The sequence below is a fragment of the Wolffia australiana genome, chromosome 18, assembly GCF_029677425.1.
Source record: "Wolffia australiana isolate 7733 chromosome 18, ASM2967742v1".
NCBI lineage: Eukaryota > Viridiplantae > Streptophyta > Magnoliopsida > Alismatales > Araceae > Wolffia > Wolffia australiana.
In genome coordinates this window covers 7,901,029-7,918,261 of record NC_135852.1, presented here as the reverse complement: position 1 = coordinate 7,918,261, position 17,233 = coordinate 7,901,029, and the positions used below count along the sequence as shown (strand labels likewise).

The following is a 17,233-nucleotide window of genomic DNA, read 5'->3' as shown; positions in this document are numbered from 1 at the left end:
GTTTTTTGCAACGCATCACCTCGCTCTAGGATTATTTCTACATAAAACTTATGCTTAGTTTAGACTGTCATGTGCTATTTTTTGTGCTATATTGATAAATATGTTGGTTTTAGTGAATGAGAGATATATAATTTTTTCAATTTATGTAGTGTGATTTTATTTTTGATGGAAGCAATCTTTGCTGGAATAGATAAAATTTTTCTAAAATATAGTATCGATGCCTTTCAAATCTAAAAATATTGACAATGCTACATGGAACACCAGAAAACACAGCTCAGTTCTCAAAGGACTTGGGCTTCTTTTCTCAAATCATAATCCCAGTAAAAATCATACCATAATAGTAAGTGATTTTAGGCCAATGCCATTGTTTGTAGGGTTTTTTCATTCATTCCTACTAAAAAGGATCCATTTTATTGCTATTCAAACCAATTTATAAATTAACTTCATGTTTTAGTTGATTTGATATCAATTGAAAATAAGTGGAACAGATTTGAAATCTTTGAACAAATTTGACAGAGTAGAAAAAGACCGCACCCACTTGAAGTCAGTACTTTTAAAACACTATATTCGTCTAAAAAATTATAAATTGAAAAAAAAGACTGAATCGCATAATCACATGTCTTATCAGGGCTTTTGGTTCCATGCATTGGATGAATCATCTCTCACTCTCACAAATTTAAATTCCTTAAACAAATTTGACACCATAGAAAAAGAATATTCCCACTTTAGCTCCGGACTAACTAAAAACACGATATTAGTCAACAAATACTATAAGCAGAAAAAATATGACTAAGTTTGGTCAATTTCAAGTAATTCTCCCTTTACCAGGGCTTTTAGTTCCATGCATTTTGAAGAATAATATCTCATTCTCACATATATATTGTTACACTTCCTCATATAAATTGGTACACTTTACCAGGGCTTTTAATTCCATGAATTTTGAAGAATCATATCTCATTCTCACATATACATTGTTAATACTCCTTCATATCAATATTTGTCTCAGATACATAATGGGCTTTCCTTCTTTTGGGTTGGGCCCATTTCGGCCCATTAACGTAGGCATTACCTGAAATTGACCAATTCGACCGTTACACTTATGCTTCTCAAAGCTAGTTTCATTCTCTCTCTAGGGTTTCGTTTCTCTGCCTTCGAAGAAACTGAAGATCTTGCTCAGCCCAGGTGACTTTCCAATTCTTTATAATGGAATTCATCGATCGAATTCGGTTTTCCTCCTCGCGTTCCGCATCCGTGTATATATATATTTTTTCCCGGCGATTTCGGATCAGTTGCTGAGCAAGATTTCTGTTTTGGAGCTCGGAAGAAGAGTGTTGATTATCGTTTGTTAGCGTTCGTCCATGGTGATTTTCCAATTCTTCATAATGGAATCCATCGATCGAATTCGGATTTCCTCGCTTTTTTTTTCTCAACCGGATTCGGATTGCATCCGTGCATATTTTTTTTCTCGGCGATTTCGGATCAGTTGCCGAGCAAGATTCCTGTTTTGGAGCTCGGAAAAAGTGTGTTGCTTATCGTTTGTTACAGTTCATCTATTGTTTTGTGTTCTATCTGTTGATCGTTATGGTTGATTCGCCGTGGATTGTTTATTGGAAGGATGAGAACTCCGAGAGGTGGAGCTAACAGGAGGGGCGCCGGCAGAGGAGGAAGAAGCGCAAGTAGAAGGTCCATCAATAGAGCGAACGCTGCGTCCGATGCCACTGATTCCCCTTCTTCGCCCGCGACAGAAGAAGTTGTTCCTGATCTGAAGGGTACGATTAAGAATCTGAATTGGGCTTGCGCCTTGATTTTAGGGCATTGATGAACTCTTTTGTTTCGGATTTTTTGCAGAAGAAGATATTGTTTTAGAGGAGGATACCGAGACAGAGAACGTTTCTACATCACCGGAGAGATTAACATCTCTGGATGAGTCCATGGAGGAGGTGAAGATTGAATCGGTTTCAAAGACTGAGGAGACGATAGCTGAAGAACCCGTTCAGTCTGAGTTTTCTGAGCCAGAAGAACTACCCACAAATGATGAATGCCAGGAGGAGGAGAAACCTGAGATCTTACACGAGCAAGAACAAGATGAAACTCCTTCACAGGTTGAGGACGAACCAGTGGAGGAAATGACGAACACGGATAGCGTCTCCTTGGCAGTTCCTGATGCGTCAGATAATGGGTCAGTGGAAAATCTCAAGAAGGAAGAAGAAGAAGAATTTCTGGAGGAAGGTATACCTGGAGAAGAGGAAGCTGTGGGGGAGGAGAGAGAAAATGAAGATTTGGAAGAGGTTGAAGAGCAAGAAGGTAAGTTGGGAGAGGAGGAGCAGGTTGAGATGCTGGATGTGATGAAGGAAAGGAAGAAGAAGAAGGAGCAAGAGATATTTGTTGGTGGGTTGGATCGCGATGCCACTGAAGACGATGTGAGGAAGGCGTTTGAGGCTGTTGGGGTTGTAGAGGAAGTTCGTCTTCATAAAGACTTCGCCACCAATAAGAACAAAGGTTTCGCTTTTGTGAAGTTTGCTGAGAAAGAACAAGCTGACAAGGCAATAGCTGAACTGAAAAACCCCACTGTAAGTTAATCTGCGATTCACCTTTCATTTAAGTCGACATTTTCTAAGCAGGGATACTGATTGAAACTCCGTAACAAGTAGGGGTTCTCATCCTTGACAACGATGAGAGGGTGAGTACGAATGATATTCATCATTCGTTTTTAGCTGGACAACGATGATGAATTTTTCTTTGTCCTCGTCATTCAAATGCATGTTTAGATAATAATGATGACTCATCATAGTCATCCTGGATGAAAACGAGTAAATCGTCATGCGTGAATCATCATTGACAGATTTTTTTCTAAAACAATACTTTCCCTTTTGAATTAGGCTCTCTATTTTGGCTCGTTCAGATGACAAATCGTCATCACGATTCTCGCATAGTTAGGATTAGGAGGACGATATTGTCATCCACATCCTAACTGCATACGATGACAATGAAAATAGCAACAGTTTCTCTTGGATTGGGTCAAGTTTATTCTCATTCAGCACCAAAGAAGAAGACGGGAAAAGAAACTAGGCAGAAACTACTTAAGTTTCTTCTGAAGGATTTATCTTCTGGCACTGCTTAATTGAAAGTATTCAAGATCAGTTTCTTGAGGCAGTATGTTATATCATTTGCTTGTTTTATGAATAATTATTCCTTTTATTTCCTCGCTTTTTTGATACTGTTGATGCCCGGCTCAGATTGCCTTAAAATTCGACTGTTTTTACAGATTAATGGAAAACGATGTGGCATAGCGCGCAGTGAGGATAATGACACAATATTTTTGGGAAATATATGCAATACATGGACGAAGGAGGCTGTATGATTATACCTTCTTAAGTTGAACTCTACCCAGGAAGGTTGATTTCATATTATTGAAACACGAATGTTATGATTTCAGATCAAACAGCGCCTGAAGGATTACGGAATCGAAGGACTTGAGAATATCAATCTTGTTGGTGATTCTCAAAACGAAGGCTTAAGTCGTGGTTTTGCCTTTGTGGAATTTTCATGCCACGAATATGCAATGAACGCTTATAAGCGACTTCAAAAGCCAGACGTTGTCTTTGGCCATCCCGAGTGGACTGCAAAGGTGGCTTTTGCTGAGCCGTTACGTGAGCCAGATCCAGATGTAATGGCTCAGGTTCGATAATTTCAGACATCGTTACTTTGGTTTGTTCTATTAATGTGTAATAAATTTGCCCTAAAATTATTTTTAAATGTCGAATATAGGTCAAGTCCGTGTTCGTGGATGGGATGCCTCCATTTTGGGATGAGGACCGTGTGAAAGAACATTTTAAAGGCTATGGAGAGATTGAGGGTATTGTATTGGCCCGCAATATGCCAACTGCCAAGCGAAAGGACTTTGGCTTTGTGAACTTTACCACTCATGAAGCTGCCGTTGCATGTTCTGAAGCTGTTAACAATACAGAGTTAGGTGATGGAAAAGTAAAGGTAATAAAATGGTTGTTTTAGCGGAAATGAGTATTTTAGCTTCTCCTGTGAACCCACCATTGTTAAAATCTAGGGAAGATGAGTTTCATAAGTATCTAATTTTTTTGTTTCCGTCGGGAGTCATCTGTTATCGATGACTGGCAATGCCTTTACGTTAATTTTATGGTTTGTGAGAAGGTAAGCTGACATTTTCTTACAACAATTTGTCAAGTCTTCAATGTGCTTCTTTCGTTACTTTTAAAAACGGTGTATTAGAACATAGAAAAATCCTCTTCTCTTGTATTTTATGATTTAATATGTTTAGGTTTATGATTTTGAAGATCAGATGGAAGACTATTTTCCTCAATTATAACAGAAAGATGATTTTATCCTCGTTTTGTGTTCAAATTAGCATCGCATTCAGTTCATGTAGGAACATGCTGAGCCATTATTGAGTAGCTCCTGAATCTCGAACGATTTCAAGGAAGAATTTTAGTGGTTAAGTTTTTTATATAGAATGGAAAATTTCAGTTGAAATCAAGCGCAGAATTTCTCGTTGTAGATCTACAATCTGAATTGCAATAATGGAAAGAGTGATTTTGATTGTGTTCATCTGTTGCATAATCAAATCAGATGAAGGTACGAGCTAGACTGGCCAATCCGCTGCCCAAAACACAGGCTGTGAAAGGAGGAATGCGTGGCGGATTCCGAATTGGGCAGACTGGAATGAGTGGGTTCTCAAGGTTTGGTGGTAAGTTGATCCATCTAAGAACCAACTTTTCTTTGAAATCTAAATATTGTCTTTTTCTTTTAAAAAGGTAGAGGATTTGGTCGGGGAAGAGCTCCGTTTGCCCGAGGGGGGTTTCAAGGCGGTAGATCGTCCATGGGTGCTAGAGGCTTTCCCTTTCATGGGCATCGAGGTGGAAGATTTCCCTTTTTCCCAGACAGAAACGTGGAGGCCCCCAATTTCAGATTTCGTGGTCGGCAGCCATTTGTCGGACGAGGTACCATAACATTTACGTGTTTGAAACATACCAGTGTACGTCTAAGTTTCTATAGTTCCCGAATCTAGTAAAAGCCTTTATTTTTACTAATAATACAAGTAGGGGCCCCACGGATTAACTTGACTTGGATATTTTTCTCTAGAAAATTACTTATTTTACTACGATTTTTTTGTCGCTTAGTTTCCTGCCTTCCGGCAGACTATTTGAGATATTTAATCTTTAGAATACTCTATTTATTGGAAGTTTCATTGTACCGGTATTACGAATTCGGTATTTTATGATCGGAACCTGACTATTGCATTTTTTAAATACAAGCCATCTAAACCATTTGTTCTAATTTACATTATTGATTTCTAAAATTATTTATTCAATGCTTTTTATGAGAATGGATATCGATTGGATTTGAAAGCATCGGATTCAGTTTTTAATTTTATGGTGTTAATCTTTTTGGTGATAGAATTTTGATGTTATTTAAGCGAATGAAGGGGAAAAATTGGACAACTTTTTTTTAAGAAAAAATGGACTAGTGTTATATCCTATTTTCGTTCCTTTCAAACAAATCAAGTTGGCCACACAAGAATTTGACAAGTCTCGATGATTGGTTTTATTTTAGGGCAATCAACTTACAGGGCTAGAAGAGTTGTATCCATTCACATTTTTGATATGATTTTTTACCCCAATCAAGATACCAAGGAACCCTTGATGGGCTGAATTGCCAGAGATTTCCTTGGGGGTGTAGAATAGTGTCGTTTTTCCATCATGTTCTAATCCTCATCCTTTTTTATGACAAATAGGAGGAAGAGGGACTTTCAGAGGGCCTTATGAGGGGCCAAATCAAGAATTTCCGCCAAGATTTGATAACGCCAGGTCTAGGCATGGGGGCTTCGGGAGAGGTCGTGGCAGGCATTTCCAACTAGAGGGGGATTTTGGTGGGCCTTCTGCTGGCGGCCAGTTTGTGGAGGATCCTTACTATTATGGTGATGCAGGGCATGGGATTAAAAGACCCTTCTCTGTGATTGTGAGAATTTTACAAACTCGAGGAATACTTTTATACAAATCATTAACTTTTATTTCTAGCTGTGAAATTTTTGTGTTGCGTGGCTAGGATGACACTCGATACTTGGAACCTGGGAGTAGGGGACGTCCTCGTTACAACCTGGCCAATCCGGCTGCTGGTGAATCCCGTTATCAAGGTTCAGTGCCAGAATTTCTTTAAGAATGTGTTGACTATTTATTTTAATTAGGATACCGAACCACGACGAAGGATATTTACTTCATTTTGGATTCCGGTTTCTTTCTCTATGAATACATGTGACCCTCCCCTAAGGAGAGCAGAAATGAAGCTGTTGAATTGGCTGGGAGAACTGGGCCTGTTATCATTTTTCTTCTTTATCTCTCTCTCTTTCTTAAAAGATCTCTTTCTCTCTCTACCTTTCCAAGATTGTTCCAATCCGAGGTCCCTATCGTTTTTCCTATTCTGATGCTTGAACATTTGTTTAATTCTGATCAACAATTTTCCATTGACATTATTTAACTGCTTAGCACGATCACATTTGAGAGTTTCATTTTAAACTTTCCCTGGCTCAGTTTCTTTTTCCTGGTATATTTTGTGGAAATCTACTAGTTGCCTTTTTTTAAGTGCATTTTTATTCTCTTTGGAATGTGCATTAAATATCATTCCACCTGTAAGCGCCAAATAAATGCAACATTTTTATTCTTTGGTTTATTATTTCAAGTGATGAGATCCTCTTTTGCAGACCGCATACGACCTTCTGGAAATATGTATTCTCAAGAATTTTATGGCCCAAATGTAAGTTGAAATTTCTCTTCTGTTTCTCTAGCTTCCCATTTTGGAAAATCCATACTCATGACCTTGTAATTTCGTATTTACGATTCCTTATCTTAACTCTGTTCTGAATTTGTTCTTTGATATGAAGAAAATCCTTAATATTTTACTTCGAATTTCGAATTGCATCCCACGAATTATAAGCTAAACAAATATTCTTCTGCAGTATGGAGCTCCAGGATATTCATCTCAATATGGAGGTGGAGGTGCAGGAGGCAGATATTATTATTAAAGAACTAATGAACTGAAGATCTTTGACGTAAGAATTTTTGCTTTGATTTGGTTGTGCTTCAGTTCACCTGGTATTCACTCTATACGTTGGATAATAATTATGAATCTAATTTCTTGCAGGAATTGAATGGAAATCTCAAAGTGGGCTTCGTCATGCTTTGGCATCTTTTTTACTTTGTTCTTTCTTTTAAAGTTATAGGCGATAGTTTTTTATTATTGTGTCTTTAGTGACTTGTTTTGGTTTGAGCGCTAGATAGAATCCTGGAGTTAGATAGTGGCCTACTTCTGTACGATTGTGGGGGTGTCATACTTTTGTTCTGTGGAAATCAAAGTCGATTGATTTTGGAATTTTGAGGTCATCATGGAGGGTGAATCTCTGATTGAATCTTGGAATCACAATCATGATCCTGTTTTCACAAGAGCTGAACATTAATGGGGGAAGGATATGGGGTTTAATTTGTGATGGACATATTATGGAGCATTATCCAATTTATACTTTTCTACATTACAGGATTTTAGACAGGTTGTGAGAAATATCCATGATCATCTTGTCTGAGTTGACTGAGAAGGCAGACTGTAAGTTGACCTATATTTGTTACAGTGAAATTAATTCATGGATATCATGATTGGTGGAATTATCCAATTTAAATTGTTCAGTATGATTTTAGACGGTTAGTGAGCAAAATTCACGACCATTTTTCAAGTTGTCTGAGGAAGGTGCAGACTCTAAAACTGTATCTGGGATGGTAAACTTTATTCATGAATATCATACGGGGCAGAGAATATTTGGATCCATCCTTAATTGTCGTATTTATGAGAGTTTTGAACATAGTATTTTTTATGTGTTCTTGGGAGTTTATCGGACAACAATTAGCTGGTGCTTTGGGAAAGGAATTCTCTTTATTTTCTCGAGGTGTAGTTTATGATCCACGTGATGGGGGTAATTATAATGGAATGCATCTGCTGGACTTCTTCCCTCTTTAATAAAGATAAGTGCGTAAAGAATCTCATTAAGTGTTTTACAATTTGGAGGCGAAGAGCAAGATCCTCAAGTGTTTAATGTTCTCCAGGGGTTCCACCAATTAGGACTTCTGTTGACGTCGGGTACATGTGCTATAATTTCCATTCCGTTTCCTTTTTTTTGCTTTTGTCCTTGTTTCGTAATAACCATACTAAGTTTGTTCTTTCTATCCGTACGGGAAGATTGAGATTTCTTTGATGAGAATGGACCCATCTGGGTTGAAAATGTCTTATAATTGTATGTCTAACTCGAATCGACTTTTTTGATCCTATTAGCTCATCATTTGGCTATCTAAATAGGGTCCACTTTCGTACTTTTTCATACCGATTATTTGATATCAGGTCAAGGAATCATCCTAGAGATTAAAGGCTCGTACACCATAGCGCTTCATATTATTGGACTGATTATATCTGAAAATCGCAGGATTTGAATCCCCATTGTCCCCATTATCAGAGTTTACAAAGATGCTTTCAGTTCGCCAATGTGGTAATGTGATATCCTGTGGGGTGGAGTCTCATGTTTCTGTGCTAATATTTTTCTTAAACCAACTTTACTATCTTGGTCGTTTAGTATTTTTAACCATATTGTGTGTTACTGCAACATCCGATGTGTGATATTTCAACATATCTTGGTTTTGCTCAGCTTTTTAGCTTTCTTTCTCCGTTTACTTTTTTTATTTTAATCTATTCTCTCCGATCTACTGTTGTTTTTTTCTAAAATTTTGCCACTATTATTCTACTTTTTTGTTCGGGTCAGACGTCTAACATCTATTATGTTGCAGGTGTATATTCTTTGTACTTTCCCCTCATTTCTCCCTGACGTCTATGTTCCGTTGTATGTAGAACACTTAATGATTACTAAGTTGGTATATAAATTATTTAATAAAGCCAAAAGTTAGATCTTTACGCATCCCTTTCTTTATTTATCATGGGTTAATTTTTATTTGTTGGGAGATGTCCTCGTGTTGTGGATGAATCTGTACTGGATATCGTACAATTTAGGAAGGTACTTATATTCCTGTACATAAGGACATTTTGCAAAGCATAACAATAACTTTTTTATCCTCGACTGTCCCTCAAGCTGAGATTGTACATTCTTCATGCCATGCTTGGCAACAAGTCTCTTGAGTGTTGGGTTGTCCATTCTTTTGATTAAGATTTCTGTATTAGATCTTACCTGTCTGGTACAGGTGCACTTGCGCTCCAGCTTTTCTTTGATGAATTGCTTATTCACTTTGATATATTTTGATCTGTGGTGCAGAACAGAATTATGTGCATTATCTTTTGCTCATTTGTTGTCGAACATCAACTTAACTGACTCTGTAGATGAGACTTTCAGCTCCTCTAGGTTATTTTTAATCCACAGTGCATAGCTCTGAGTTTGGCCTTCAAGCTTTTACTCTTCCATATGATAAAGTTACCTCAGAGGAAGGAATAAAATAAAGCATATTGTAGAGCACCGATCATCATTCTGTCTCTCATTTCCATATGATCAAATTTCCTCAGAGGAAGGAATAACATAAAGCATATAGTAGAGCAGCGATCATCATTCTGTCTCTCATTTCCATATGATCAAGTTTCTTCAGAGGAAGGAATAAAATAAAGCTTATTCTAGAGCACCGATCATCATTCTGTTTCTCATTTCCCGTCGAAAGAATCATCCTGTCTCTCCTATTCATAAAGTAAATTTCAAGAGTATGGTTATTGGGTCTGAACAATATCTCATCACTTGGTCTCCAAGTTTTTATGAATGTAGTTGATGGCATTTTCACTAGATTCCTGCATAAACTGACTGAGTAATCTTACTGCAAATGATATCTGAAGCCCAGTGGATGAGAGGTAAATCAATTTTCTCACTAATCTCTGCTATCTCTCTTTCCCTGGCGAACTTTCCTTTCTCATTCCTAATTTATGGCATGGATCTTGTGGGATTAGGGCTGGTTCTAATCCAAACCTAGGTTCATTTGCTAAATCCAATCTGTTATTTCTATTCCTAAGAAGTAAAAAGAATTATGCAGCCTTTTAATTTCAAACTCCTTAGATAGTGCTTCATTTATTTCTCTAATGCATATGAGGTCCTTCCCTGGAATATTCATATCATCGACGGTCACACCATTTGAATAACCTAATATCTTCTGGAGCCAATGAAGATTCTTGGATAATTTACTCACTAATGTTGAGTTGGTCTAAAACCCAAGGAATACACATGTTACTAATTTATTTTTCTATGTATGAATGCATCTTCACTAATGTTGAGTTGGCCTTTGATTGTCTCCAAAGAGATTAAGAATCTCAAAGTATCCATTTATGGTACAGGATGAGACGTCTTCATAAAATTTATGTAGGTTTGCATGTATTGTTTTGCTACTTGACTCATCTTATATCTTTCTACTTCTCCATTGGATTTATATTCAATTGTTTAGACCTACCTACAGCCTACCACCTTCTTTTTGTCTGGTCGTGATACTAGCAACCACTCCAAACCTTTCTCCTGTCATTTTGGATTCTGTGATGCCTTTTTTCGCTAGGTAGGGTTTGACACAATTTTTCAGCAGTTATTGCTTAGTGGTTGAAATTTTTATTACCACCAGTCTGTAATGATGGTCAGTTTAAATTTTGAGCTTGAAGTCAAACCACTCAGTGCCCAAATTTGCCCTTATAATTGTAGAGTCTCAGACACCCCTTGGTGCACCTGTCTGAAACATACCCACCAGCTGGGAAACAACCAAAAAATACTTGCATTTGTTTCATTCAACATAGGATCTGATGAAGGGTGTGTTTTTAACTTTAAGGACTTACATTTCTGTAAGAGAAAGAAATGGAAAACAACTCATTATCAAAGGTCTGGTATCTTCTGACACCCCCCCAAGTTGGGAGACATACTCTGAAGTCCCAGTTTGCCAGTCAGCTTGTGAAATATACTCCCAGGCAACAACTTGATTGGACATCATACTACGGGACTTACTGTATCTTCAAAATGCCCTTAGCAATTTTCTCCCGGGTTAAATGTTTATCTACTGCAAGATGTTTGGTATGATCACATTGAACAGGATTGTGGGCAAGTTCAATGGAAGGATTGATCTAGGGGTAATTTTATCTTTTGAGTATTCCCCTAATCCACAAAGCTTTACTAATCCCTTTGGCAACTGCCTGGAATTTTGTTTCGGTGTTAGACCTGGCAACCACATCTTGCTTTTTTACTAATCTACCATGAACAAATCGGTGATATTCTTCATCAGTACACACTTTGAGAGAAATGTCAAATGCTGTTATTAGTAATATAAAGTGACCCACTAGACATTTCAAAATGGCTTGAACTTGATAATCCACATTCATATGTACTTGTTTGGGGATTTGCTTGAACTGGTCCCTACCACAAGCAATATTTTGCTGTTAAACTATAGTGGGATTTCTTCTTTCTTTCTTTTGATGCATTCTTATATGCTACAAAGGACTCTTGGCTGATAGGGTTCGAATGAACAGAAAAAGGACAATCTTCCGTTCTCTCACACTGAACTTATTACTTTTCACCTGATTTATTATAAGAATAAGTAACGTGGGCCAATAACACATATATGTGCCATTTATAATACATGGCCCATTTACATTACTAATAATGGAAATAAACAAATTAAATAAAACATGAATTAAAGCTCTAATCAATGGCCCCTTGCAAAATGGTTATGGATGTTGATCATGCCCAACTTGGAGACCAACAACTGGAATCGTGGTCCCTTCAGTCCTTCGGTGAAAATGTCTGCCGTTTGAGCTGTACTTCCCACAAACAATGGATTGACAACTTTAGCTTCAATCTTTCTTTAATGAAGTGTCCATTTTGGATGTCCAGTCATGTTGGATTGGATTTTGGACAATTGTTGTATCTGATTTGTTGTCACAATAAAACTTTGTACTACCTTATGTTAAGCTAGGTTATGGCGATTGTTATATCTCATGAGCTGATTAACCGCAGAATCAGACTATTCAAGTTCTTTAAGTATTTCATGGATCCACCAAGCTTCACACTCTTCTCATATCATACCTCTATTCTCACCTTCTGCACTAGAGAGAGATAGCCTGACGTTTCCAAATTCTCAATGTTAGCAAGTTATAAATCCAAAATTTATGATTTTATGTCGTTTTTAAAATTTGGATTTAACCAACAATATTTATGAAAATTTACACTTAAATACTCTATAATTAATAACAGGCAAGTAAGGGGTCAATCCACACAAAGGCAGAAATTTATTTTCAGACTTTGTTTTAAGTTTGAAATGAAGAAAATGAGTTTAAAATGAGGTATATAGCTGTTGGGGTTTTTCTGGAGTTTTAGTTTTTAATTTTATATAATTTAAATTGAAGTAAAAATATTTTACATTACTTTTCCTTATTTTTAATGATAGAAATAAAAAAATCATTTTTTAGAATTTCTGGAATTTAATTTACACCAAAAACCACTAGAAATGTTAAAAACGAGAGTTAGAGATTTTTTTTAGATGTTCAAATCACTGGAAATTGATTGAATGAATTTTTGGGATTTCCAAATGCAGAAACTATTTTTCCTATTTTTCTGTCTCTTGATAATTAAAAGATTGTTTAAATTCAGAAAATAATTTTTCCGAAATGTTCCTAAATGTTTGAAATTTTGTAATGCTAAAAAATATAAGTTTACCTTTCTAGAGATTGTCAGCGGTGGCAGTGGCGGCAGTGGCGGAGTGGCGGCGGCGGCGGCAGCGGTAGCGGAGGAGGTGGTGGCAACAGCGTAGGGCGGTGGCAAATGGTTGGGGCCTCTGGGTATGCGGGTCTGATCTTGATCTGTTTAGGGTGGCCTTCGTGGGTCATCCCACTAATGATCAGCCCACTTAGTCAGGAGATAGCCGATGTGGCTAAGTCCTACACAAGGCACTCCTTTGTCCTGCTGTCGCGCCTGCTGCACACACGGACCGGCTGCCAGAAGCATGTTCCTGCTGCACAAGCGCCACACAGCACCGCAAAACAGCAAAGGGTGGTGGCTATGAGGGGGAAATCCGTGTTTTAAAAAGATAAAAATTGAAATTTTATATGCAATATTTTGGGGATTCGAAGTAGGGATTGCTGGAGGGTCAAGAGAGGCATAGGAATGAGTTTTAGAGAGAGAAATAAACTACTCCAGTGAGATGAAATGTCAAATGAGGAGATAGAGAGAGAAAATGAAGAAGGGATGTTGAAGATGTTTGGGAGGGAATTTGAAGGTGCAAATGAAGGAGATTTTCTATAAAAATTTTAGGGGATGAACTAGGAATATGGATTAAGGTCGATAGAGAGATAGAGCCTATTCTATAGATACAAAGTAGGGAAAATGAGTGTTTAGAGTGAGGAAGCGATGAATTTTAAGGGTAGATGGATGAATAATGATGAGAAACCTATAAATCTTAGTTCCGAAAACCTCAATGCAAGTCTGATGGGCCCTCAATACTTCCTCTGAAGTATGAATTCTTATATTTTTCCAGGATCAGACATCTTTCAATGCAAACAAGAGACGAGATTGAATTAAAACTTCAACAAACTTACATTAAGAATGTTGAACAACCTGGATTCTTAAATATGCCTTGTCCTGCTGGCCAGACACTTGCTAGAGAATGTCCAGGAGGGGAAAGGAGTATATCTATGTAGGAAGAATTACTAAAATGCCACTTTATGCATTTCTATTATCTTTTCTTGCCATGTTGCCTCTTTTCTCCATGGGTTGAGAGCTTTCCCTTGTGATCTTTAGCTTCATTCTTGTAAGGCTTTTGAAAGCCTAATGGAAAGGTCAGGTAGTGGCCTATCTTCCTCAAATTTCTCTTTAGAATGTACACATCTCCACTTGATCCTTTCAAGCGCCTTTGTAGAATCATTAAGCTCCAAAAAATTCTCCAATTCCCTAAGAATTGTGTCTTCCCAAATCCTGTAAATTTTGGCACATATGGACTATAAAATACTCTTCAGCAATCAAACTGCTTAACGTCAGAGAAGTCAAGGAAGTTAGTGAAAAATAACCATAATGTGCAAAAATTAGAATTTCTAGCTAATGCATAAATATTTGGTTAATTCAAATAATAACATGATAAATTCTGAATTACTAATACCTAAATCAAAAATATCCATGCATTTATCATGTTATAACCAAGCTTCCTCCAATAACCACAGAATACCCTGCAGATGATATGTTATCTACTGATCTCACAAAATCTTCGTCTTAGTATATCTCAAGTGTTACCCTCCATTCCTTGACAGGAATACACCTTGGACAACACTGCCTTTGAGATAAGCCATTACACGATGTGCTGCATAGAAATGAACTTTGCAAGGATCATTCATGAATTGACTTAACTGGTTAAGTGGGTATGTAATATCTGGCTGAATGTGGTTCAAATAAATCGATTTGCCAAGTAACTGCTAAAATGACTCGTTGTTCGCTGGCACACTATCCTCTCCAAGATCCAGCTTTATATAAGTATCAACAAGAGTCCCAACTGGTTTTCAAGAAATCATCTTTGTTTCCTTCAAAAAATCCAATATAGTTGTGTTGTAACAAAGATATCCCCTCATGAGAATATCCTACTTTGATTCCCAAAAAATCTTAGTTTTACCAATTCCTTGACATCAAACTGTTCTCATTACCCAAGAAAGTTTCCTAGACACCAATTGCCACGATCTTAGCTAACCGGCACTTGTAAATCGCCACGATCTTGGCAAATTGTAAGGATCTAAGGTAAATATCTTCACCTTACATTGTTTCATTTCCCGACGTCATAGTTAGCTTAATTTAGGTTTATCATTGTATTTTCATTATCATTTCACTTCTTATATCCCCATATCTCGTCTATACCATATTCTGTTCACTAACTCGATCATCATCCTGTCCTTCATGCTCTCTATCTCAATGCCATCTTACTTCACACAATTCTAATTTCACCAACCCTTTTCTTTACTAATTTAAGTTAAAATATAACCGTTACATCCTTTTTCTCGATATCACTAGCTTACATATTATGTTCTCGTCTTCATCACTTCTCGTGTTGGTCCTCACTATAATAAGAAATTAATTCCTTAATCATCGTTCCCTGTGGAGATGATCTGTACTCATCACTAGCTAAATATTCTTAAGTAAGATTGTATACATTTTTATTGAAAAATCTCAATACCCAATGATGAATTTAATCCCCTAAATTTTAGATTATCATCCTTACATCTAAATTCCTTGACAGGAGGTTTTGAGTGTACATTCTGTTGTGAAAAATATTTATCCTTCCGCTCTAGTATCCTTTGGAATCCCAATCTCTTGGAAGGTGGTTGATTGACCAGATACACAGAAATATGCAAAGCATTTACCCAGAAACTAGTGGGAACTTGTCCATGAAGTAATAAAATTCTGGTTGTAGACATTATATGTTAAAAATTTTCTTCTGAAACTCTATTTTATGGGGGACATGTTCATTAGATGACTCATTTATAATTCCATGAAATAGGAAAATCTGGCCAATGTATTGTTGAAATAATCCTTTGAGTTATTTGATCAGAATTTCTTGATTGAGAGACTCATTGATTCTCGATCATGAGCACAAAGTCTTGAATTAAGGTGGCTATTTCTGACAACATGTGATCCTTATGCAATTATCAACCATAAATAAAACCATCTATTTTCCCTGTGATGAAGGAAATTCAACAATGGTGGTATATGCTAATTAAGCCCATGAAACGTTGTCCTTGTATGATTCCCATATTGACATGCATCACATAATATTTTGGTGACAAGAGAATGTTTGACAACACGTGAATATTCTCCTAAAATATCGAAGGATGGATGTCCTAAACAAAAATGCGACCATTTGATAACTTATTTATCAGATTCTTTGTTTCTTTCATGCTTTGGTTCTAGGCTTTGGACCAACATATTCAGTTTGGAGAAATATTCATTTTAACTAATTGAATCATTTGGATGATTACCTTCTGAAAGATAAAACATCCACCATATTCAAGTGTTAATGAGCATCTGATATATTTTATTACTCGTTGGAGAAATCAAGTTGTATCTTAAGTTTTGGTGAAGACAGAAGATCCTTTTTGCAAAGAATAACATGGTGAAGGTGATGAGTCATATAGTTGAGACCAAGTCAACTCTACATTCCACCCTCAATTGAGACATCAATATGAAGATACAATATGTTCATCCGATTTGACGAGTGATGTAGAGCCAAGCATATTCTTGAGTCTCCCAGGTTATTCTAATAGACTTCCTATCTCATACCTTGGGTTCTTCACCTAGGGTTGTTCAACATCATCTTTCACTGTATCTTGGGTTGTCGTTTTTCCTTGGATTGAACAAGATGGTATCCCTTGCCTTTCAGTGCTGTTCAATAATGTGGTTCATTTTTTGACAATATTTGTGGATGAGTCCCTCTGATTACCATTTTGAATCTTTTGATATCCCTTATATTTAAGTCACTTTTGCAATTGTTTTTTATAAAATTTTAGTCAACATACCTGTGCCACTCTTCCTTGTAGATAGTTCCATCAGCACTCCCAATCTGTCATCTTCTTCATGCATAGGTTTGATAACCTCCTATATGAGATACCTTCTATCTATTCAAAAGTTGGCTTTTCACTACTACATATTTCATATTCAGGACCATCAAAAACTTGTAGAGCATGTATTTCATCTCATAGCTTATTCTTCTGACTTTGGAATTTTAGCTGGACGATAGTACCCAGCTTCTCTAAAACTAGCTTGTATTTCCCTAGCATATGCAGGCACATTCCTATTTCCGTGCACCAAGCTGGCCGCTTTTGTTACGGGGCTGCAAATATGTAAGTTTTTACCTATGTATCTTCCTTAATGAGCATGTTTCCAGATATCCTTGCAACTCTTAAGGAGCAAGAAGTTTTATGATCTTCGTTTTATGATCTTCCCATGCCATGAAGCTAGAGAGCAAAGCTCGAACTAGAGTATCTTACTCGCTCCAAACCTTCTATCCTTCTTCTATTTGATCTATTTAACCTTCTATCTTACTTACTCCAAACTAGAGTATATGATGAATATGATTTACAAGATCGTTTCCTTATCCTATAAGAACATTGAGGCCATCTTACCTTAATGGGTCTAAGTTACCAGAAAAGAATGATCTGGGTTGTTTTGTCACAGTAT

General features: G+C 36.9%; 1 protein-coding gene across 1 annotated transcript; it reads left to right on the top strand.

The window, feature by feature from the left end:
* Window positions 1-1,071: 1,071 nt before the first annotated feature.
* On the top strand, window positions 1,072-8,980 carry LOC144714847 (uncharacterized). The gene is made up of 13 exons (XM_078589637.1): window positions 1,072-1,182; window positions 1,615-1,769; window positions 1,849-2,570; window positions 3,266-3,355; window positions 3,437-3,679; window positions 3,769-3,990; window positions 4,603-4,720; window positions 4,788-4,973; window positions 5,768-5,991; window positions 6,079-6,166; window positions 6,731-6,783; window positions 6,986-7,078; window positions 7,171-8,980. Exons 1-12 carry the CDS (start codon window positions 1,100-1,102, stop codon window positions 7,049-7,051), a joined length of 2,250 nt encoding a protein of 749 aa, XP_078445763.1. The 5' UTR covers window positions 1,072-1,099; the 3' UTR covers window positions 7,052-7,078; window positions 7,171-8,980.
* Window positions 8,981-17,233: the final 8,253 nt, after the last annotated feature.

Bases quoted from the DNA above. Each gene is read 5' to 3' on its own strand.
- LOC144714847 (XM_078589637.1), top strand. From the start codon at position 1,100: ATGCTTCTCAAAGCTAGTTTCATTCTCTCTCTAGGGTTTCGTTTCTCT. The intron at 2,571-3,265 runs GTAAGTTAATCT...CTGTTTTTACAG, and splicing joins CTGAACTGAAAAACCCCACT to ATTAATGGAAAACGATGTGG. The intron at 6,784-6,985 runs GTAAGTTGAAAT...ATTCTTCTGCAG, and splicing joins AAGAATTTTATGGCCCAAAT to TATGGAGCTCCAGGATATTC.